We start from the raw sequence: 22517 nt of genomic DNA on the forward strand, positions 1-22517 counted from the left end.
ACTACTAATCAAGTTGAAGATCAAGCTGTGCGGTTAGGAAGTCAGCAATGAGAAACAAATACTGGGTAAATTAACTACTTAGTGGAATAAATGTGTTCTCCCAAGGTCAATGAAAAATCAGCTCTTCCATTCCCAAACCATGACTCTGGCATTGAGTACTTTTGCATTTCTTTAACATTATACAGTGATGTAAACAGCATTGTAAATAACATTGTCCACAAAGGTCAAATACATTTCAGCACATATTTTTATTGTATTTCACAAACATTTAAACCACGATACAGAGATTTCCAAGCCTGATTATTCCTCTACATAACACGGAAGTCAGTGACATGTCATTTCATGTAAAGAAAATGTTACACTGCAGGCGTCTCATCAGCAGGATGGTCTGGCACAGTAGAATACGCGGGATGACGCACAGTGGTTGTTTGACCAGCCACCTACGAACCATACAAAGGCAAAACATAAGCCTCCCAGAAGCAGTGACATGCTGTATGTACATAGCTTTCAGAACAAGAAACTTACCAATGGAATTCAGGTGCAAGCAAGGATAACCTGACCCATATTGGTTCTTCCAGTTAGTGTAATAGAAGCCAGCGCTGTCAATCCACAGCCAGGCACCCTAAAAGACAGAATCACAGCACTTGGTCGTGTGGTCATAACAGCTGTGGTACCCCATTGTATGTTCAAATTAATTTGTGAAGAAATTCGAGTTTTGGGACAGAGACTGTTTTAACAGTAATAGCTATGATGCCGTGTCTCAGTAAGGTCAAATCAAGATACTTCTCCTGACCTGGAAATAGAAACCTCCGATCCAAGCGCTTGATTGGCCTGAAAGTATAACCATAGACTGCAGGAAGTTGTATTCCTCAGAAGACTGCACAGAGGCCAGACTGCCTTGCTGCCCCACACAATGCACCTGGAGAGAGAGGGGGGGAAAAGAGAAAGAGTGTAATGGTACATAGGAGAAAGAGTATGCAAGAGCAGCTTCATTATTTTCATTTTCCAAACAAACAGGCAAGGGTTTTTTTTTTATATCACCCCTCATATTTAGGGGTTACTGCATTGTGTTAATCCAATGGTGAAGCACCTTCTCTCCCCCTTTAAATGCGGTCGTTGTGCCTTACCGCAGCATCCTTCCAGTTCTTCTTGGAGGTCACCATCAAAAAGCAGCGGGAACCTTGTGTGAACCAGCCAGAAGGACACTGACTGGGATACACTGGAAGTCCAGTCTCAACTGGGAGAAAACAAAACATGTTGCATTTATATCGCAAAATATCTGTCTTACTTTTTCACCACCACACTTATCAGCACCAGCTAATATCATTCTACAGATCACTTTCATACCTGCTGGCAGAGGGCCCTCCACCATAGAGGAGGCTGTCGAGTTAGAGACTGAGAAAGAAGAAACAGAACTATCAATCCATCATTAGGAACATTTCCCCATGGCTAGAGTATTACAGGAGTTCTTTCTTTGAGATATTGAACAACATAGACATTTAGAACAGAGATGTCAAACTGTGAACAGAGTCTGCTGCAGAGATAAACACTAAATGACACCACAGTGTTCACAGGTTTTTGCCACATTAGAAACATCAAAAAGGAGAATATCCAGGACGGTAACATATAGGTTGATTCAGAAGATGAGTGATGCATGTCTATGAAGAATGCTAAAGCTGAATGTTGCTGTTTTGAGAGACGGGAGGTAGAGTCTGATTAAAGCGTGTACTTACCAGGTGCAGCACGGGTCGCAGCATGGGTCACAGCAGAGTGCATACAGAGAAGAGCGGCCAGTATGAGAACCTTCATGTTGATTAGTGTAAATTCTTCTTCCTCTGGGGAATCTAAGGATTAAAAAATGGTCACATTTAGTAGATCATTGAAGGTTTTTCAAGTGCGTGACCAGAGAGCAGCAGGATTCTTACCTGTTGTAGATGAGTATCAAGCACACCTGTTCAGGTAAAGTAAACTAATGCAGTGATGAGCAAAGCGTTTGGTCTGCTTTTTATACCATTCTGAGACACGCGTTGGAGTGTCACGTCTCTGAGCTGCGCTCCGGCCACGCCCCCTTCAACAATTCAGGGCTCACACTTCCAGCTGCATGTCATCAGTCTCGTTCACCGTTCCAGCTGCACTGCATTCACGTCTCCCAATCACACAATCACACACACCTGTTTCACTCCCTACCAGAGGCTTATCTAGCCCTATTTTGGGGGCTGGACACCTCCCAAAAGTCTCCTTAGCCCCTCCCAAAAAAATGATTCACACCTATCAACCGATTTATTGAACTTATTTTGTTTCATTTTTAGAGTTAGAAATGAAATAGTCTCAAGTAGCACAGGAATCCCGCCTGTTTGAGACTGTGGTGTCAAGCGCGCGGCTCTGTTTGGCCGTGAGTGAGCAAGCCTTGCGAGCGTGCAGACAGACGGTGATAACGTATGATCTCAAAACAGCAGTTGGGAGAAGGCACCCTTCAAATGTGAGAGACCTGGAGCAGTTGGCAAAAGAAGAGTGGTCCAAAATTCCAGTAGAGAGTTGTAAGACACTCATTCATGGTTAGAGGAAGCGATTGATTTCAGTTATTTTTTCCAAAGGGTATGCTACCAAATATTAATTTGAGGGTGCCAATCATTTTGTCCAGTCCATTTTTGGAGTTTTGTGTGGAATCAAGTCAGATTTGGCATTTTTTCTCAGATTTTTTTGTGTTGTTCCAATGTAAACAAAGAAAAAATAAACATGTGAATACCAAAGCATTTGTCATTGCAACAATTTTCTGGGAGAAGTGGTGCATTATCTGACAAGTGCAGGGGTGCCAATCTTTTTTGTCCATGACTGTATATATGTATAGATTAGCCTAGGTCTTGGACCTAAAATCCACTTATTTTTGCATGTGACATAGAAGATAGTCAGCAGGGGTGGACTGGGGGGAAAAAGTGGCCCGGGAGTTACTGTCAGACCGGCCCACTCAATGCATCGCACGTATCGACCAGTCAGTGGCTTACTTGGAAAAATACCCAGACACTTAACACTATTTTGGATGATTACAAAGAAATTACATCATACATGGTTTTTTTTTAATAACATTTGGATCCACCAATTTGCCTGGATGGACACATGGCATAAAATGGTACTGGCTATTGTAACACTCCAAGGGAGGTATAGTTTGCTAGATGAATATGCTTTGGCTGTGTAAGAACCCATTTTCAGGCGTTCATGAATCAGGCGGAGATCTTTTCTTACGCTGGTATTCCGAAGTCCGTAAGAACCCATTTCAGAAGACACTTCAGAAAATGTTCGAAAAATAGACACCATGAGTGTGAATACAGATCGCGAGCAGTATTGTCAAATTCAGTCAGTGATGTCAGAGGGAGGGCCGGTTGGTGATGGAAGTGGGCCGGTATTTTGGACCAGCCCAACCCCGTCGGCCCACCGGGGCTTCCCCCGGTATCCCCGATGGCCAGTCCGCCCCTGCTCAGGGCGCAGACCAGAAGGTTGTGTGTTCAAATCCCATCGGACGCAAAATAGTCCAATGCCTTTGATTGAAAGATCCTAAAAGAACCTAACGGGAAGCATGCCTGCTAGAAAGAGATATTATCTTTTTGAAGACTACAAACTCTTTGAAAGCTTTTTCCTGGACAGAAGGTTGCAAGTCACATGGTTCTACCAACGGATTTGGGAACGAGTGTGAAGGCTTATCTCCTAGGCACCTGTGGGACCTCGTGGCGCAACGGTAGCGCGTCTGACTCCAGATCAGAAGGTTGCGTGTTCAAATCACGTCGGGGTCAAAATATACATGCTTGGCCACTGCCTTTTCATTGACAAAATCACTCAAGGGAGGTTGACTAATGAAAACCCCTGAGCCTGTGAATTTCAAGCCATTACTGAACTTTGAGAGACTTTGGTAGAATATACAAACTGCTCCTTTTATGACATTTCCAGTTTCTGAGACTCAGGCAGCTGTGCTGAGTTGAAACGCAAAGGCCAGGACTGAAGCTCACAGTGGACTAAGCAACAGCCGACAGCAACAGCGACGTGTACAGTTGTCGACAAGGATCTTACCCCAAACTGCTCCTTTTATGACATTTCCAGTTTCTGAGACTCAGGCAGCTGTGCTGAGTTGAAACGCAAAGGCCAGGACTGAAGCTCACAGTGGACTAAGCAACAGCGACGGTACAGTCGTCGACAAGTATCTTATCCTAACGCCCCTCGATTTTTGCAATACATGTCTACAATTCTGGTTTTAAAGAAATTAGCTGAACAGGGACTTGAACCCTGGACCCTCAGATTAAAAGTCTGATGCTCTACCGACTGAGCTATCCAGGCTTCAAGCCAAGCTCCAGCCTGTGACAGAGGTGATAAAGTCTTCTTCACTAAAACATGGTACGTATGGCTCAGGGCGCAGACCAGAAGGTTGTGTGTTCAAATCCCATCGGATGCAAAACAGTCCAATGCCTTTGATTGAAAGATCCTAACGGGAAGCATGCCTTGTTACATATACAAGGGAAATATATATGTATCAACGCTGAAGATGTAGGAGCCCCCAGTTTTACACAAATAAGATTGAGAACAATGTTTGTGGGTGCAGAGTTCAGATTGTTTGAGCATAGCAAAGAACCCTTGAAGAACTCCTTGCAATAAAGAAAGAGGAAAGTCTAATAACTCCATTGCTAATAGACATTGTAAAAGCATCTGTGTCGCTAATTATTATATCCTGAGTTCTACTCGCAATTATTTTTCATCGTGCCCCGAACCAGGCTCCTCCTCCCGCACATCTTTCAGGCAGCCCTTATCTCTTCATTTGCATCGTCACATCTGTGGTCAGTGTTGTGCATGAACGCGTTCAAAAGAACGTTCATATTATCGGAGGTCTAGCTAAAACATTACGGAATGTTTTCCTTCTAGCCTACTGAGGAAAGACGCTGTCTAAGTCCAATGCTTGTACCATGTCGTTGCTCAGTACCTGTCGTTAAATTGCCCAGACAGACCATGTTTCGGTAAATGACCATATTTGGTAATTGCGTTGGTCATGTGACTCCACTTCTCACGGTGCAATGTTTTGATATCGCCTCACGGCATATTTAGATGGAGTAGCAGTTAACTTCGGGCATATTTTCACATTTAATTGAACGTTGCACTTTGTTGAAGTTGTGTGCGTCCATGTATACGTGAGTTTGACTTTGTAGCCTACCTTGTCATTATGTGTTTGTTATAGTTTAGCTTTCTCATAATTGTTACGAGCACTGTCACTTAATTAATCTAGCATGATGCACTGTTCGTGAACTCGCTTAGCATAAGCTGCTAATGTACAAATACGAGTGTTACAGGGTTTACCTATGCTAACTTTTGAGCGGTCTTTCATTTAGTGTACATGCCCTTGTTGATCTGAGATTAAGCCAGTAGCATGGCATTGCTGAAGAGGTTAAATTATTACCTTTAGTTCCCTGTATAATTCATTATTTAAATGGTAGGCTACTACAGGGCTGTGTATTAATGTATATTTTCTGATTGTACTTTACTTTCACTCACACAAACATACACCCACCTACAATTTATCCCATTCATTGTTGTTAATGCAATACAAAGAGTGAAGAATCAAACTGAATATCCAAGTCTCCATTCTAATCGGATGACTCTCAGTGATTACACATTTCCCGAACCCCCTCTATAACAGTCCGTATAATTTCTGCGATACCTAAACCAACTAACTCGACTTCGCCCTACATTACCCATGAATCATCGCACACACATGTATACCAAACAAGCAACGTATTCCAAGGCAACAGCTCTGGGTGTCAATATACAAATGGCAAGTGAAAGCGAAAACAGAGACGCAGACTCAGCGAGTAGGCCTACATCCGATCCACCTCATTATTATGTGTGGGATTTTTACACACTGTCTGATAAAGTTTCCAACAGTAAAAATGATGTCCTCCTGAAAAATTTGCAATAATTAAAAAAAAAAAAATGAACTAGTTCAGAATTTAAATGGTGAACTATGAACGATTCAAGTTTACTTGTATGAACTGAACTTTGAACTAGTTCATGAGAGGTGTGAACGTGCACAACACTGTCTGTGGTCCTCTCGCCATCGCTGTATCTTTCTCTTTTCTCCCTCTCATACCACAGTGAAATAGACGTGGTTTTGCACGACTACTAATCAAGTTGAAGATGAAGATCAAGCTGTGCGGTTAGGAAGTCAGCAATGAGAAACAAATACTGGGTAAATGAACTACTTAGTGGAATAAATGTGTCCTGCCAAGGTCAATGAAAAATCAGCTCTTCCATTCCCAAACCATGACTCTGGCATTGAGTACTTTTGCATTTCTTTAACATTATACAGTGATGTAAACATCATTGTAAATAACATTGTCCACAAAGGTCAAATACATTTCAGCACATATTTTTATTGTATTTCACAAACATTTAAACCACGATACAGAGATTTCCAAGCCTGATTATTCCTCTACATAACACGGAAGTCAGTGACATGTCATTTCATGTAAAGAAAATGTTACACTGCAGGCGTCTCATCAGCAGGATGGTCTGGCACAGTAGAATACGCGGGATGACGCACAGTGGTTGTTTGACCAGCCACCTACGAACCATACAAAGGCAAAACATAAGCCTCCCAGAAGCAGTGACATGCTGTATGTACATAGCTTTCAGAACAAGAAACTTACCAATGGAATTCAGGTGCAAGCAAGGATAACCTGACCCATATTGGTTCTTCCAGTTAGTGTAATAGAAGCCAGCACTGTCAATCCACAGCCAGGCACCCTAAAAGACAGAATCACAGCACTTGGTCGTGTGGTCATAACAGCTGTGGTACCCCCTTGTATGTTCAAATTAATTTGTGAAGAAATTCGAGTTTTGGGACAGAGACTGTTTTAACAGTAATAGCTATGATGCCGTGTCTCAGTAAGGTCAAATCAAGATACTGCTCCTGACCTGGAAATAGAAACCTCCGATCCAAGCGCTTGATTGGCCTGAAAGTATAACCATAGACTGCAGGAAGTTGTACAGTGGGTAGAGAAGTCGTTTAGTAATCAGAAGGTTGCTAGTTCGATTCCCTGTCGAAGCGTCCTTGAGCAAGACACTGAACCCCTAATTGCTCCTGATGTGCAGTGTGCCATCAGTGTAAATGTAAAATGTGTATACCTTGTAAGTCGCTTTGGATAAAAGCGTCTGCTAAATGACTAAATGTAAATGTAATGTAAATGTATTCCTCAGAAGACTGCACAGAGGCCAGACTGCCTTGCTGCCCCACACAATGCACCTGGAGAGAGAGGGGGGAAAAGAGAAAGAAAGGAGGAAGAGTGTAATGGTACATAGGAGAAAGAGTATGCAAAAGAGCAGCTTCATTATTTTCATTTTCCAAACAAACAGGCAAGGTTTTTTTTTACATCACCCCTCATATTTAGGGGTTACTGCATTGTGTTAATCCATCCAATGGTGAAGCACCTTCTCTCCCCCTTTAAATGCGGTCGTTGTGCCTTACCGCAGCATCCTTCCAGTTCTTCTTGGAGGTCACCATCAAAAAGCAGCGGGAACCTTGTGCGAACCAGCCAGAAGGACACTGACCGGGATACACTGGAAGTCCAGTCTCAACTGGGAGAAAACAAAACATGTTGCATTTATATCGCAAAATATCTGTCTTTCTTTTTCACCACCACACTTTCATCACTACCAGCTAATATCATTCTACAGATCACTTTCATACCTGCTGGCAGAGGGCCCTCCACCATAGAGGAGGCTGTCGAGTTAGAGACTGAGAAAGAAGAAACAGAACTATCAATCCATCATTAGGACCATTTCCCCATGGCTAGAGTATTACAGGAGTTTTCTTTGAGATGCTGAACAACATAGACATTTAGAACAGAGATGTCAAACTGTGAACAGAGTCTGCTGCAGAGATAAGCACAAAAACACTAAATGACACCACAGTGTTCACAGATTTTTGCCACATTAGAAACATCAAAAAGGAAAATATCCAGACGGTAACATATAGGTTGATTCAGAAGTTGAGACTGATACATGTCTATGAAGAATGCTAAAGCTGAATGTTGCTGTTTTGAGAGACGGGAGGTAGAGTCTGATTAAAGAGTGTACTTACCAGGTGCAGCACGGGTCGCAGCATGGGTCACAGCAGAGTGCATACAGAGAAGAGCGGCCAGTATGAGAACCTTCATGTTGATTTGTGTAAATTCTTCTTCCTCTGGGGAATCTAAGGATTAAAAAATGGTCACATTTAGTAGATCATTGAAAGTTTTTTCAAGTGTGTGACCAGAGAGCAGCAGGATTCTTACCTGTTGTAGATGAGTATCAGGCACACCTGTTCAGGTAAAGTAAACTAATGCAGTGATGAGCAAAGCGTTTGGTCTGCTTGTTATACCATTCTGAGACACGCGTCGGAGTGTCACGTCTCTGAGCTGCGCTCCGGCCACGCCCCCTTCAACAATTCAGGGCTCACACTTCCAGCTGCATGTCATCAGTCTCGTTCACCGTTCCAGCTGCACTGCATTCACGTCTCCCAATCACACAATCACACACACCTGTTTCACTCCCTACCAGAGGCTTATCTAGCCCTATTTTGGGGGCTGGACACCTCCCAAAAGTCTCCTTAGCCCCCCCCAAAAAAATTGTTCACACCTATCAACCGATTTAGTGAACTTATTTTGTTTCATTTTTAGAGTTAGAAATGAAATAGTCTCAAGTAGCACAGGAATCCCGCCTGTTTGAGACTGTGGTGTCAAGCGCACGGCTCTGTTTGGCCGTGAGTGAGCAAGCCTTGCGAGCGTGCAGACAGACGGTGATAACGTATGATCTCAAAACAGCAGTTGGGAGAAGGCACCCTTCAAATGTGAGAGACCTGGAGCAGTTGGCAAAAGAAGAGTGGTCCAAAATTCCAGTAGAGAGTTGTAAGACACTCATTCATGGTTAGAGGAAGCGATTGATTTCAGTTATTTTTTCCAAAGGGTATGCTACCAAATATTAATTTTAGGGTGCCAATCATTTTGTCCAGTCCATTTTTGGAGTTTTGTGTGGAATCAAGTCAGATTTGGCATTTTTTCTCAGATTTTTTTGTGTTGTTCCAATGTAAACAAAAAAAAAATAAACATGTGAATACCAAAGCATTTGTCATTGCAACAATTTTCTGGGAGAAGTGGTGCATTATCTGACAAGTGCAGGGGTGCCAATCTTTTTTGTCCATGACTGTATATATGTATAGATTAGCCTAGGTCCTGGACCTAAAATCCACTTATTTTTGCATGTGACATAGAAGATAGTCAGCAGGGGTGGACTGGGGGGAAAAAGTGGCCCGGGAGTTACTGTCAGACCGGCCCACTCAATACAAGGCGAGCTGCCCACTCAATGCATCGCACGGATCGACCAGTCAGTGGCTTTCTTGGAAAAATACCCAGACACTTAACATTATTTTGGATGATTACAAAGAAATTACATCATATATGGTTTTTTTTTAATAACATTTGGATCCACCAATTTGCCTGGATGGACACATGGCATAAAATGGTACTGGCTATTGTAACACTCCAAGGGAGGTATAGTTTGCTAGATGAATATGCTTTGGCTGTGTAAGAACCCATTTTCAGGCGTTCATGAATCAGGCGGAGATCTTTTCTTACGCTGGTCTTCCGAAGTCCGTAAGAACCCATTTCAGAAGACACTTCAGAAAATGTTCGAAAAATAGACACCATGAGTGTGAATACAGATTGCGAGCAGTGTTGTAAAATTCAGTCAGTGATGTCAGAGGGAGGGCCGGTTGGTGATGGAAGCGGGCCGGTATTTTGGACCAGCCCAACCCCGTCGGCCCACCGGGGCTTCCCCCGGTATCCCCGATGGCCAGTCCGCCCCTGCTCAGGGCGCAGACCAGAAGGTTGTGTGTTCAAATCCCATCGGACGCAAAATAGTCCAATGCCTTTGATTGAAAGATCCTAAAAGAACCTAACGGGAAGCATGCCTGCTAGAAAGAGATATTATCTTTTTGAAGACTACAAACTCTTTGAAAGCTTTTTCATGGACAGAAGGTTGCAAGTCACATGGTTCTACCAACGGATGTGGGAACGACTGTGAAGGCTTATCTCCTGGGCACCTGTGGGACCTCGTGGCGCAACGGTAGCGCGTCTGACTCCAGATCAGAAGGTTGCGTGTTCAAATCACGTCGGGGTCAAAAGATACATGCTTGGCCACTGCCTTTTCATTGACAAAATCACTCAAGGCAGGTTGACTAATGAAAACCCCTGAGCCTGTGAATTTCAAGCCATTACTGAACTTTGAGAGACTTTGGTAGAATATACAAACTGCTCCTTTTATGACATTTCCAGTTTCTGAGACTCAGGCAGCTGTGCTGAGTTGAAACGCAAAGGCCAGGACTGAAGCTCACAGTGGACTAAGCAACAGCCGACGGCAACAGCGACGTGTACAGTTGTCGACAAGGATCTTTCCCCAAACTGCTCCTTTTGTGACATTTTCAGTTTCTGAGACTCAGGCAGCTGTGCTGAGTTGAAACGCAAAGGCCAGGACTGAAGCTCACAATGGACTAAGCAACAGCGACGGTAGAGTCGTCGACAAGTATCTTATCCTAACGCCCCTCGGTTTTTGCAATACATGTCTACAATTCTGGTTTTAAAGAAATTGGCTGAACAGGGACTTGAACCCTGGACCCTCAGATTAAAAGTCTGATGCTCTACCGACTGAGCTATCCAGGCTTCAAGCCAAGCTCCAGCCTGTGACAGAGCTGATAAAGTCTTCACTAAAACATGATACGTATGGCTCAGGGCGCAGACCAGAAGGTTGTGTGTTCAAATCCCATCGGACGCAACAGTCATGCCTTGTTACATATACAAGGGAAATATATATGTATCAACGCTGAAGATGTAGGAGCCCCCAGTTTTACATAAATAAGATTGAGAACAATGTTTGTGGGTGCAGAGTTCAGATTGTTTGAGCATAGCAAAGATCCCTTGAAGAACTCCTTGCAATAAAGAAAGAGGAAAGTCTAATAACTCCATTGCTAATAGACATTGTAAAAGCATCTGTGTCGCTAATTATTATATCCTGAGTTCTACTCGCAATTATTTTTCATCGTGCCCCCAACCAGGCTCCTCCTCCCGCACATCTTTCAGGCAGCCCTTATCTCTTCATTTGCATCGTCACATCTGTGGTCCTCTCGCCATCGCTGTATCTTTCTCTTTTCTCCCTCTCATACCACAGTGAAACACACGTGGTTTTGCACGACTACTAATCAAGTTGATGAAGATCAAGCTGTGCGGTTAGGAAGTCAGCAATGAGGAACAAATACTGGGTAAATGAACTACTTAGTGGAATAAATGTGTTCTCCCAAGGTCAATGAAAAATCAGCTCTTCTAGTCCCAAACCATGACTCTGGCATTGAGCACTTTTGCATTTCTTTAACATTATACAGTTATGTAAACATCATTGTAAATAACATTGTCCACAAAGGTCAAATACATTTCAGCACATATTTTTATTGTACTTCACAAACATTTAAACCACGATAGAGATTTCCAAGCCTGATTATTCCTCTACATAACACGGAAGTCAGTGACATGTCCTTTCATGTAAAGAAAATTCTACACTGCAGGTGTCTCATCAGCAGGATGGTCTGGCACAGTAGAATACGCGGGATGACGCACAGTGGTTGTTTGACCAGCCACCTACGAACCATACAAAGGCAAAACATAAGCCTCCCAGAAGCAGTGACATGCTGTATGTACATAGCTTTCAGAACAAGAAACTTACCAATGGAATTCAGGTGCAAGCAAGGATAACCTGACCCATATTGGTTCTTCCAGTTAGTGTAATAGAAGCCAGCGCTGTCAATCCACAGCCAGGCACCCTAAAAGACAGAATCACAGCACTTGGTCGTGTGGTCATAACAGCTGTGGTACCCCATTGTATGTTCAAATTAATTTGTGAAGAAATTCGAGTTTTGGGACAGAGACTGTTTTAACAGTAATAGCTATGATGCCGTGTCTCAGTAAGGTAAAATCAAGATACTTCTCCTGACCTGGAAATAGAAACCTCCGATCCAAGCGCTTGATTGGCCTGAAAGTATAACCATAGACTGCAGGAAGTTGTATTCCTCAGAAGACTGCACAGAGGCCAGACTGCCTTGCTGCCCCACACAATGCACCTGGAGAGAGAGGGGGGGGAAAGAGAAAGAAAGAGGGAGGAAGAGTGTAATGGTACATAGGAGAAAGAGTATGCAAAAGAGCAGCTTCATTATTTTCATTTTCCAAACAAACAGGCAAGGTTTTTTTTTTTTATATCACCCCTCATATTTAGGGGTTACTGCATTGTGTTAATCCAATGGTGAAGCACCTTCTCTCCCCCTTTAAATGCGGTCGTTGTGCCTTACCGCAGCATCCTTCCAGTTCTTCTTGGAGGTCACCATCAAAAAGCAGCGGGAACCTTGTGTGAACCAGCCAGAAGGACACTGACTGGGATACACTGGAAGTCCAGTCTCAACTGGGAGAAAACAAAACATGTTGCATTTATATCGCAAAATATCTGTCTTACTTTTTCACCACCACACTTTCATCACTACCAGCTAATATCATTCTACAGATCACTTTCATACCTGCTGGCAGAGGGCCCTCCACCATAGAGGAGGCTGTCGAGTTAGAGACTGAGAAAGAAGAAACAGAACTATCAATCCATCATTAGGAACATTTCCCCATGGCTAGAGTATTACAGGAGTTCTTTCTTTGAGATATTGAACAACATAGACATTTAGAACAGAGATGTCAAACTGTGAACAGAGTCTGCTGCAGAGATAAACACTAAATGACACCACAGTGTTCACAGGTTTTTGCCACATTAGAAACATCAAAAAGGAGAATATCCAGCCGGTAACATATAGGTTGATTCAGAAGATGAGACTGATACATGTCTATGAAGAATGCTAAAGCTGAATGTTGCTGTTTTGAGAGACGGGAGGTAGAGTCTGATTAAAGAGTGTACTTACCAGGTGCAGCACGGGTCGCAGCATGGGTCACAGCAGAGTGCATACAAAGAAGAGCGGCCAGTATGAGAACCTTCATGTTGATTTGTGTAAATTCTTCTTCCTCTGGGGAATCTAAGGATTAAAAAATGGTCACATTTAGTAGATCATTGAAGGTTTTTCAAGTGTGTGACCAGAGAGCAGCAGGATTCTTACCTGTTGTAGATGAGTATCAGGCACACCTGTTCAGGTAAAGTAAACTAATGCAGTGATGAGCAAAGCGTTTGGTCTGCTTTTTATACCATTCTGAGACACGCGTCGGAGTGTCACGTCTCTGAGCTGCGCTCCGGCCACGCCCCCTTCAACAATTCAGGGCTCACACTTCCAGCTGCATGTCATCAGTCTCGTTCACCGTTCCAGCTGCACTGCATTCACGTCTCCCAATCACACAATCACACACACCTGTTTCACTCCCTACCAGAGGCTTATCTAGCCCTATTTTGGGGGCTGGACACCTCCCAAAAGTCTCCTTAGCCCCCCCCAAGAAAATGATTCACACCTATCAACCGATTTAGTGAACTTATTTTGTTTCATTTTTAGAGTTAGAAATGAAATAGTCTCAAGTAGCACAGGAATCCCGCCTGTTTGAGACTGTGGTGTCAAGCGCCCGGCTCTGTTTGGTCGTGAGTGAGCAAGCCTTGCGAGCGTGCAGACAGCCGGTGATCTCAAAACAGCAGTTGGGAGAAGGCACCCTTCAAATGTGAGAGACCTGGAGCAGTTGGCAAAAGAAGAGTGGTCCAAAATTCCAGTAGAGAGTTGTAAGACACTCATTCATGGTTAGAGGAAGCGATTGATTTCAGTTATTTTTTCCAAAGGGTATGCTACCAAATATTAATTTGAGGGTGCCGAATAATTTTGTCCAGTCCATTTTTGGAGTTTTGTGTGGAATCAAGTCAGATTTGGCATTTTTTCTCAGATTTTTTTTGTGTTGTTCCAATGTAAACAAAAAAAAAATAAACATGTTGAAAGATCTCGTAATTTCGTCTTAGATCCAAGGTTACGGTTTTGCAGATAGTCAGGAACTCGGGAAAGTGTTCAACAAGAAATGGTTTATTCCAGCGCAAATTGAACAATCAACTTCGCATACCGAGGTATACGAGAGGAATCTTTCAAAGTATTAGCCGAGCCTCACGTCTCTTATACGATACAATTAACATGTAAACAATGGGCCTCATTCTCGAACGCAGTTAAGAAGAATTTAAGAGGAATTTAAGAGGAATTTAAGAGGAATTGGATTTAGGACAACATTCGGCATTCATGAAAGTTTTCTCATCTGGGATTTGCTCTGAACTTCAGAAGACTTTCCGAACTCGAAATAGCAGTCGTAACTCGGCCAGAGTTTTCTCAAATGCGATTCCTTAAAAAACCACAAGATGGCCCCATGGGCCATCTTGTGGTTTTTTGAGGAATCGCATTTAAGAAAACTCTCCGTGTTAATGAATTTGTGAGAAATCGTTGGTGATTGCGTTCACATCAACTCTACAGATCCTCGGATTAAAGTATCATTAACAATTACGTTTCACATGTAGGCCTATAGTCATGATTCTACGAGGCACCGTGATGTCATAAAATAAATAAAAGGACTACACCGGAATGCTGCGCTCGTCTAGTGAGCGTCGTTTGGCACTGCCGTCTGTGCAAGTACGGCAATCCAGAATTTTCAAGTAGTTCCACCTTGGTGGAACGAACTGCCTAGCACTACCAGAGCAGGCGGGTCCCTCTCTACCTTTAAGAAGCTTTTGAAGACCCAACTCTTCAGAGAGTACCTCCCTTCCTAACTGGCACTTCGACTAGTGCTTAACTTGCACTTATAGCAGTTACATTCCTGCACTTCGTTTTTATTTCCTATTTCGTTTTTCTATTTCTTATGTAAAGTAGTATTTATTGTTACACTAGGTCTCTATTGCTCGTAGCTTGACTGTTCTATCCCTTGTACGTCGCTTTGGACAAAAGTCTCTGCTAAATGACTAAATGTAATGTACACGAAACCGCTTTGACATGACTCGTTTACGAGTTGCTTTCGTGTAGATTCGGTCGATTCCGACTGCACACGTCACTACGGTTGCGTGCCCTTATAAGGAGCTGGCAGGGCGTGTATGTATGCAAATTCAGGAGCACGAGAACGCGCTTTCAATTTAAGAAAACTCTTCCGGGGGAGCACAGGCCAGAAAACTTCTGCTGCGTAGGACCGCATTTTCAAGCGTGCATGAATTTGGCGGATGTCTTTTGCTTACGTTGTTTTTCCGAAGCCCGTAAGAAACATTTCAGAAGAAACTTCAGAAAATGTTCGAGAATGAGGGCCAATAACCTTAGGTATGGGAGGGGAAATGGTGTGTCTGGGGGTAGGTATCAGAACTGAAGGGATGACTGCTAATTAATCTGGTTAGGACTCTCACCCTAATTTAATACATATGTCTGTCCCACACCTAGTTTGGCAATCAACTAGCTGGCTTCATACAAAGGACCAGGATGCAGGGCAGATGGCTCTCAGACAAATGGCAGGAACCAGACCTAATGGGATTAAGAGACAGCTTTGATGTCTCTGTAGACTGACCATTTGTGCATCCTAAATATCTATGACAAATATCGATTTCAATGAAATCTAACAATCCCCTCCTATGATCATCAATCAATCTTACATTATGATCACAATAAAAGTTATAAACAATACAACTAAACATAGTCAAACATTGTTCTAGCATGAAAAAACACACATGTCTTCATAGTGTAGTGGTTAAATATTCCTATAGTGTAGTGGTCAAAACTTTCTCAAGGTGTGTTTATTCCTTTCGGTGTGGATGTCAAGTACTTAGCTCATAGGTAAAGGCGAAAAACCACGTTGGGAAAATTCCTTTACTGTTCCACAATCGTGTGGCAACACTTGTCTTCTGCAAGCTGTGAGCCGTAGCTAGACCCCTTTTTTTTCTCTTTATTCATATGTAATTGAATCTGCTTTGACTATTATGATATTGGGGGGACTAAACTTAATGGGAGCTAATAGTGGCGACCTCGTAGTCATCCTAACAACAATGCACATTGAAACTTTGACAATTGCATAAAGGCTCAAAATGGGAATAATCACTGACATAACCATCTGAAAAAATCCAGAGTATCCTCCCCATGAATCTATCCATCCGTTCCAACCGGGGGGTCTTTTCAGGCGTTGTACATTGGTGTAAATGTCCTGTATGTATGCAGAAATGTTCTTGGAGGAATCTGGTATGTAAGTACAACATTCTTGTTTCAGAATTGCGCAAGTACCACCCTTGTCTGCCAGTACAATATCCAAAGCCATTCTGTTCTGCAGGGCTACCTTCCGAACGGCATGCAACTCTCCGTTGACTGCGGACAAGGCTCCTGCGGTATCATTCGCAATCTTGTCCATAATTGAGGCTACTTCTCTGATCTCATCCAGCGCCACGGTCACGCCATAGTTTGGGACGATGGCTGCAAAGAAACGTTGGGCTGGGGTAGCAACAACTTCATGACTGTTAAACAGATCACGCTTTGCTTTGTGATCAATGCGCACGTCACCGCCTATTCTCATAGCCGGCACCACGTATGCTTCGTAGCAGGCTCCTTTCCAGCCTTGGGGCAAATGTGAATAGGCGTGTTTCCCACAAACGAACATAGTTCCATTCATAGCCACCTTCACGTCCGACTCTTGGTGGCTATCCGGCAATGAGATGTTCTCGACGTGGTCGTGCCATGTGATATTGATGCTCTGCTGGCCGACTGCGATCTCATATTCACATCCGCTGTGTCCCATAGGCATCCCAGTGCCATTATTCGTCCAACACAACAAACCTTTGGGTGCATAACTGATTTTTACCCATTCAGGTGGTCCATGTGGAGTTGGCCGCGGGCTGAGGATGACATCTGCCCTGTAGAATGGACTGGTTGTCTTTTTGTATGCAGTTACATAATCCACAAGAGTGAATGGAACTGCTAAATATGGGTATGTGTCTGACGATCATCGGCGGCCATCTCCCTTCCGTGCAGGGCATCTACAACAGTAGATGCCTGAGAAAAGCACGGAACATTGTCAAGGACCACAGCCACCCAGGCTATGGTCTATTCACACTGCTGCCGTCTGGTAGACGCTACCGGAGCATCCGAGCACGGACTACCAGACTCACAAACAGTTTTTACCCCCAGGCTGGTAGGCTGCTGAATCAGCAACACTGAACAGTCGCCATCACCTTGTACTTCACACCCATACAAATACACTTGCTACATATATATATAAACCCACATTTTTTTATCTTATTTAATTTAATATTCCCCACCCTGGAAACTGCCCTTCTGTATTTTAAACTGTTGTTACTTGTTATATGTTATTTGCTATATGTTATATGTTATATGTTATTTCTGGTATGTTATTTTGGTATATGTTATTTGTGTTACCTGTTGTATGCCGTCTACTGCGTAGATGTTGGCTGCCAAGTCATAAGAATTTCGCTGCGCTGAAGAAATTTGGTGTATGCGACAATAAACACTTTGACTTTGACTTTGACTTTGAAGTGGGTAGCAATCCGCATACCCAACATGAATGTTTTCCTTGGGCATCGGCATATGCGTGTGCAGTGGCGAGGAATGTGTTGTCCTTATGTGCGTCATGGTGGCTGTCATATAAGGAGGAAGCGTTTGGGATGCGGGTCATCACTGTCAGGATCATGGTCGCCATCCACTCGATACGCATTGGCGACGTCGTTCTCATGTTGATGGCTGATGTCGCCACCTTGTTCCTGAAACACACAAGCAGAAAACAAACGGCAGTATGCACTGTACTGCAGAATTAGAGGCATGCATTAACCTAAACTCTTAACTTCTGTTAAAAAAACTATCAAACCATATCTCGTAGTCAAGTTCGTAATTAAAGTCATCATCTAAATTCCCATCCAATCATCATATCATTGCTAAAAGTAATGATATGATTAACACAAAGAGCATGACTTGAATTTACCCGTAATCATAGGTTTTCCTTGCGCCCCGTCAGAGATGGTTGTTCTGGGGGCATGCTTTTTATGCAGTGGGTGAAATGGTTCCATTCAGGTTCCCCCTTCACCATGACTGCAGCGTGGGAAGGTGACAATGCTCTCTGTGTTTTCTCACACTTCAGGTTAGCATTATAGGAACAAACATCTCGGCCCCTCAAACCTACAGTTCTTTTTATAACTTCCTCAGCTAAATCTTCGCCTGCAGCTTCCACTGACTCTGGTTCTATGTGTGTTCTGACCTCCGGCAACAGCGGCTCCTCAGTTTCCTGTGCCTTCTCTCTTACCCCATCACAGTAACCTGGCACTGCCCACTCATCATGGCACAGCCCGCTGTCAACTGGGGATTTTCCATCTGGCAACGAACCTAGACCGTCTTTCTCAATAGTCACACACACATCACCTTTGTCAAGCCGCTGACTCTCAGCTGCCGTAAGACACCGTAAGGAGGGCAGACTTAGTTTCCCGGAACCGCAGACATGATGGTCTGTCTCTGATGATCCGTCAATTCCGCAAACCTACTGAATATGTTTTCATCATCATCACTCTCCTTGTCACCCTCTTTGTGATGGTTAAGACGAGGGGTATATCTACCTCTTCCCTGCGTGTTGCATTGATTTGCCCAATGGCCATGTTTTCCACACTTATGACATGTATCATATGATCTATTTCTGGGTGCATACTGTGATCTGTAGTGTTGATGTTCAGGCGCTTTCCTAGGCCCTTGTGCATTTAAAAGTCTCAACATGCACTCCTGTTCAAAATCTGAATCCCAGGTGTTGACACATCTGAGTTTTTGCTCAACTCCACGTTCCACCCTTCTTGCCACATTGATTAGCATGTCTAAGGTAAACGTGGTGTCCTCCCAAGTAGGTGTGGTCAGCTTAACAGCCTGTTTCACCTCTGGATTCAGGCTATGCAACAAGTTAGCCTTTAGCGCCCCATTGTCGCTTGTACCAATATTCTCCTCTGTCAAACCACTCATGCCTGAATGTCTTAAAAACGTTTCAATGAATCTTTGAGAAAAATCGTCCACAGCCTCATTAATCTTTTGTTTGCAAGCGGCAATCTTTGCCCAATCAGTGCTTGCATTAGTGGAATTTTGAATGAACTCACGTAATGCCTGCCAGCCCTCATCTATTCTCTGTTGGCTGTCTCCTAGGCCACTTTCAACAACCCGCCTAATTTTGTTTGCTTCAGATGCATTGAGAACAGTACACATCATCGCTACGCCATCCAATGGATGCAAACGATAAATGTTGCGCAACCGGTTTATTTTAGACCACGCCTCCATCCCCGATTTACGAGGATGCTGCATATCTTTAGACCAGGGGTTCTCAAACTTTTGCAAGCTGGGCCCCCCCAAAGCTGGTTAGGGGTAGTTGGGGCCCCCCCAGCGCGCGGCCCGCCGCCACCACCCTCAACTACACCACCATATATAGATAGATAGATAGATAGATAGATAGCATATTGTTATTGATAGGCCTGACATGTCAAGGTTAGGCTATTGTTAGGCCCATACAGACCATTATTATAACTATTTATTATTATTATTACTATTGTTATTATTATTATCAGTAATAGTAGGCCTATTAGTAGGCTATTCATTATTATCACCATCATTATGTTATTATTATTATAATTAATGACTATCGACCAATTATTATTATTGTATTATTATCATAATAATAATTAGTGTTATTATTGCTATAATTTGGATACTGTTATTATTATGGGCCTCTTGTGATCTTTACAAAAAAAATCCTACAGGTCTGTCAATGTGAGACATGAGCCTGCTTTGCACTGAAAAGGTTCTCAAATCTTGGGGCAATGTTTGAAAACATATCCTCAGGTCATCCTCGATCTGTGCGCGGTTGCGGTATTTAGTTTTGAGCGCAGTCAGTCTTGAAAAGCCTGCCTGGCACAAATATGTCGACGCGAAAAGGATGAGCATTTTTAAGGCTATGTCGCAAAGGTGATCATTGCTATCCAGAATGACGAAATAGGGGAGATGCTTAAGTCTACTGTCACTCTTCAATTGCTCTTTCATGTCTATTGACAGCTCATCTGCTGAGCAGAGAAATGGATCCCGAACTTAGGCGAATGAACGGTAGTCCTCTTTGAAATAGGACCCAAACTGATTTCTGATATTCGGCGTGATACAATGTCATTTGACATAAGTATTGCGCTGAGTTTAGCTTCTATTCTACACGTCTTGCGCGGCCGGCAAAATCAGTGTTTCGGCAATTGTATGGAGTTGGCCAAGCTTAGCAATTCTATGAGCAACTACATAAGATGCCTCCAGACACTGCTTGGAGATGGTGGTTCGTTGTTGCTGGACGAACACGTTCATGTTTAAAGAAGTCCACAGGCTTCTCTTTCTGACTTTTACGAATCAGAAACGTGTCCATAGTTGTGTTTGTTTGCTGATACAGTGTGTGTGAAGTTAATAAGGTTCTAATTTCAACGTCGTGTTCTTGTATGTGTGGTAGTGAACGACATGGATAAGGATAAGGCTGTGCTAGGCAATGATTCCTAACAAAACTAACTGTACACAATGTAGACAGGGACAGCACAAAATAGTATTCAAGTGCTGGTGTTTTATTTGTTGCAACACGGTGGATGATACAAAAATATAAAGGTAGGTGTTAAGGAGAAAAGGGCTAGCTGCAGTTGGGAAAAGGTAGCTAGCTAGGCTAGCTCTCGGGGCTACGAGCTTTTTCAAAAGACTGGGGCAAATTACTCCTTAGAATAGGCTACGAATAGACCTACTGCAAGCGCAGTAAGGTATTACTAAGGAAGGAGTGAGTCTTTAAAAAGACTGTTCATAAAGCAATGAATATCTGAATGATACAGGAAACAAGAGAAATTGAACAAACTCTGCAGAGTCATCTCAGGGTGAGAGCTTACCAATGCCTGCGTTTTTTTTTTTTATACTCGGAAACTTAGGTGCAACTCGCGTTCAAATGAAAAAACTCCGTTTTGATTGGTGGATCAGGAGCAAAACCGTATTTGATTTGTTTGGGTCAGTCCAGCCCTTTGCATTTCGCCACTGAGGGAGCTTTCACTAACCAGTGACAGGTCGGCGGTAGTTTTTTTTTTTTTTCCGTCTGTGACATCGCGCCCCCCCTGGAGAGTGTTCGCGCCCCCCCAGGGGGGCGCGCCCCCCACTTTGAGAACCACTGCTTTAGACCATAGATCAATGTCCTGGGGTTTTGCCGGTTTATAACTGTACACTACATTTCCACCAGCATGTCTGGTTGTCAAAGGTCGCAATCTGGCTGGTCCACCATCCAAATCCATTTCATCATCACTGTCCTCACACACATCACTGTCTGTGTGGGGTGCCATAGCTGACTGCAGCATCTTTCGTGTTGCTGTCTGAGCAGCCTCTCTCATTTCATAAAAAGGATACAAAGTCTCGCCAGGTAACGTCATATTATCAGAAACATTCATCCCTTTCCCAGATCGCGTAGTCTGAGTCAATATAAGTTTCTCTGCTCTGCTCGATCTCACATCCTCTGCTAGCGCTCTGACCTTTGTTTACTCCACGAGTAATTGTCTATCCGTCTCAGCCTTTTCGGCCTTCAACTTTGACAACTCCTTAGACAATTCCTCATATTTCTCCTTTTCCTCATGACAATATCTTTCTGTCTCAGCCTTCTGGGCAGCTTTTTGCTTACGGTAAACTTGACTCAGAATTATCAAAGCATACGGCAATTTGTTTTTGTCCGACATTCGCTGCATTTTTCCCCACGCGCGCTTTGCATCGTCAATAGGCCACAGATTATCATCGTCAGGCACAACGTCATATTTAGTTTCTATCTTCCTTTGTACCACATCTACTTTCAAATAGTTATTAAGAAACCCGTTTACTGACGTAATTATGGTTCCTTCATCAATTTCAGGCACATCTCGCCCACCCTTTGTATCGGTGGGTCTCTGTTTAACTTTCTCGTTCTTTCCAATCATTTTGGCTTTTGCCACAACACGAAAAACTAGATCTCAGGGTATTATCTTTCCTCCTGATGGAACTCACTATGTCAACAGACGGTCGTTTGTGATTTCAGTCGTAATTTTCAAATTAAACGTCTGATTTCGACAAATTATTCCTCTTCAATACAAAACGTCTCTATTATACAACCAAAACCAGTTACCTCATCTACCACAGTCTCACACACTGTAAAAGACGGGAAAACTGCGATTTAATTCTACAAGACCTCCAAGTATTAATAAAGTTGATTGTCAGCAATCACCAAACACCGAGCTTTAACACAAAAACACAGCTGAAGCCTTCCACTTCACTGAGTTAAAAAACACAACGGTAGTACCCTTGCTACGCAACCTATCCAATAATGAGCAGTTTACTCAGCGTTCACCCTGCAAAAATCAATACTGGAAACTATTTGTGCCAGGACTACACGTTTTGTATGGTTTTTCCGAAAAGGGCATACAAGCACCTTTAACACATACAA

General features: G+C 43.2%; 3 protein-coding genes and 3 non-coding genes across 7 annotated transcripts; 2 read left to right on the top strand and 4 right to left on the bottom strand.

Moving 5' to 3' along the window:
- Positions 1 to 229: 229 nt before the first annotated feature.
- On the bottom strand, positions 230 to 1844 carry LOC116220679 (ladderlectin-like). The gene is made up of 6 exons (XM_031568605.2): positions 1734 to 1844; positions 1348 to 1395; positions 1128 to 1237; positions 794 to 919; positions 526 to 622; positions 230 to 440 (listed from the first exon to the last, which is right to left on the bottom strand). Exons 1-6 carry the CDS (start codon positions 1807 to 1809, stop codon positions 376 to 378), a joined length of 522 nt encoding a protein of 173 aa, XP_031424465.1. The 5' UTR covers positions 1810 to 1844; the 3' UTR covers positions 230 to 375.
- A 1869-nt stretch (positions 1845 to 3713) lies between these two features.
- trnaw-cca lies at positions 3714 to 3785 on the top strand. Its single transcript has one exon. It is a non-coding gene; the product is annotated as a tRNA-Trp (tRNA).
- Positions 3786 to 6384: 2599 nt separating this feature from the next.
- Positions 6385 to 8404, bottom strand: LOC116220680 (ladderlectin-like). Of its 2 annotated transcripts, none has more exons than XM_031568606.1 (8): positions 8307 to 8404; positions 8114 to 8224; positions 7721 to 7768; positions 7499 to 7608; positions 7220 to 7276; positions 6949 to 7017; positions 6681 to 6777; positions 6385 to 6595 (listed from the first exon to the last, which is right to left on the bottom strand). In XM_031568606.1, exons 2-8 carry the CDS (start codon positions 8187 to 8189, stop codon positions 6531 to 6533), a joined length of 522 nt encoding a protein of 173 aa, XP_031424466.1. In that variant the 5' UTR covers positions 8190 to 8224; positions 8307 to 8404; the 3' UTR covers positions 6385 to 6530. The 2 variants fall into 2 exon arrangements, with proteins under 2 accessions (XP_031424466.1, XP_031424467.1); XM_031568607.1 differs by having other exon boundaries at positions 8114 to 8215; positions 8307 to 8393.
- Positions 8405 to 10117: 1713 nt separating this feature from the next.
- On the top strand, positions 10118 to 10189 carry trnaw-cca. The gene has a single exon. It is a non-coding gene; the product is annotated as a tRNA-Trp (tRNA).
- A 465-nt stretch (positions 10190 to 10654) lies between these two features.
- Positions 10655 to 10727, bottom strand: trnak-uuu. Its single transcript has one exon. It is a non-coding gene; the product is annotated as a tRNA-Lys (tRNA).
- Positions 10728 to 11487: 760 nt separating this feature from the next.
- On the bottom strand, positions 11488 to 13313 carry LOC116220681 (ladderlectin-like). The gene is made up of 7 exons (XM_031568608.1): positions 13202 to 13313; positions 13010 to 13120; positions 12623 to 12670; positions 12401 to 12510; positions 12050 to 12175; positions 11782 to 11878; positions 11488 to 11696 (listed from the first exon to the last, which is right to left on the bottom strand). Exons 2-7 carry the CDS (start codon positions 13083 to 13085, stop codon positions 11632 to 11634), a joined length of 522 nt encoding a protein of 173 aa, XP_031424468.1. The 5' UTR covers positions 13086 to 13120; positions 13202 to 13313; the 3' UTR covers positions 11488 to 11631.
- Positions 13314 to 22517: the final 9204 nt, after the last annotated feature.

The sequence above is a fragment of the Clupea harengus genome, chromosome 6 (assembly GCF_900700415.2).
Source record: "Clupea harengus chromosome 6, Ch_v2.0.2, whole genome shotgun sequence".
NCBI classification, from domain to species: Eukaryota; Metazoa; Chordata; class Actinopteri; order Clupeiformes; family Clupeidae; genus Clupea; species Clupea harengus.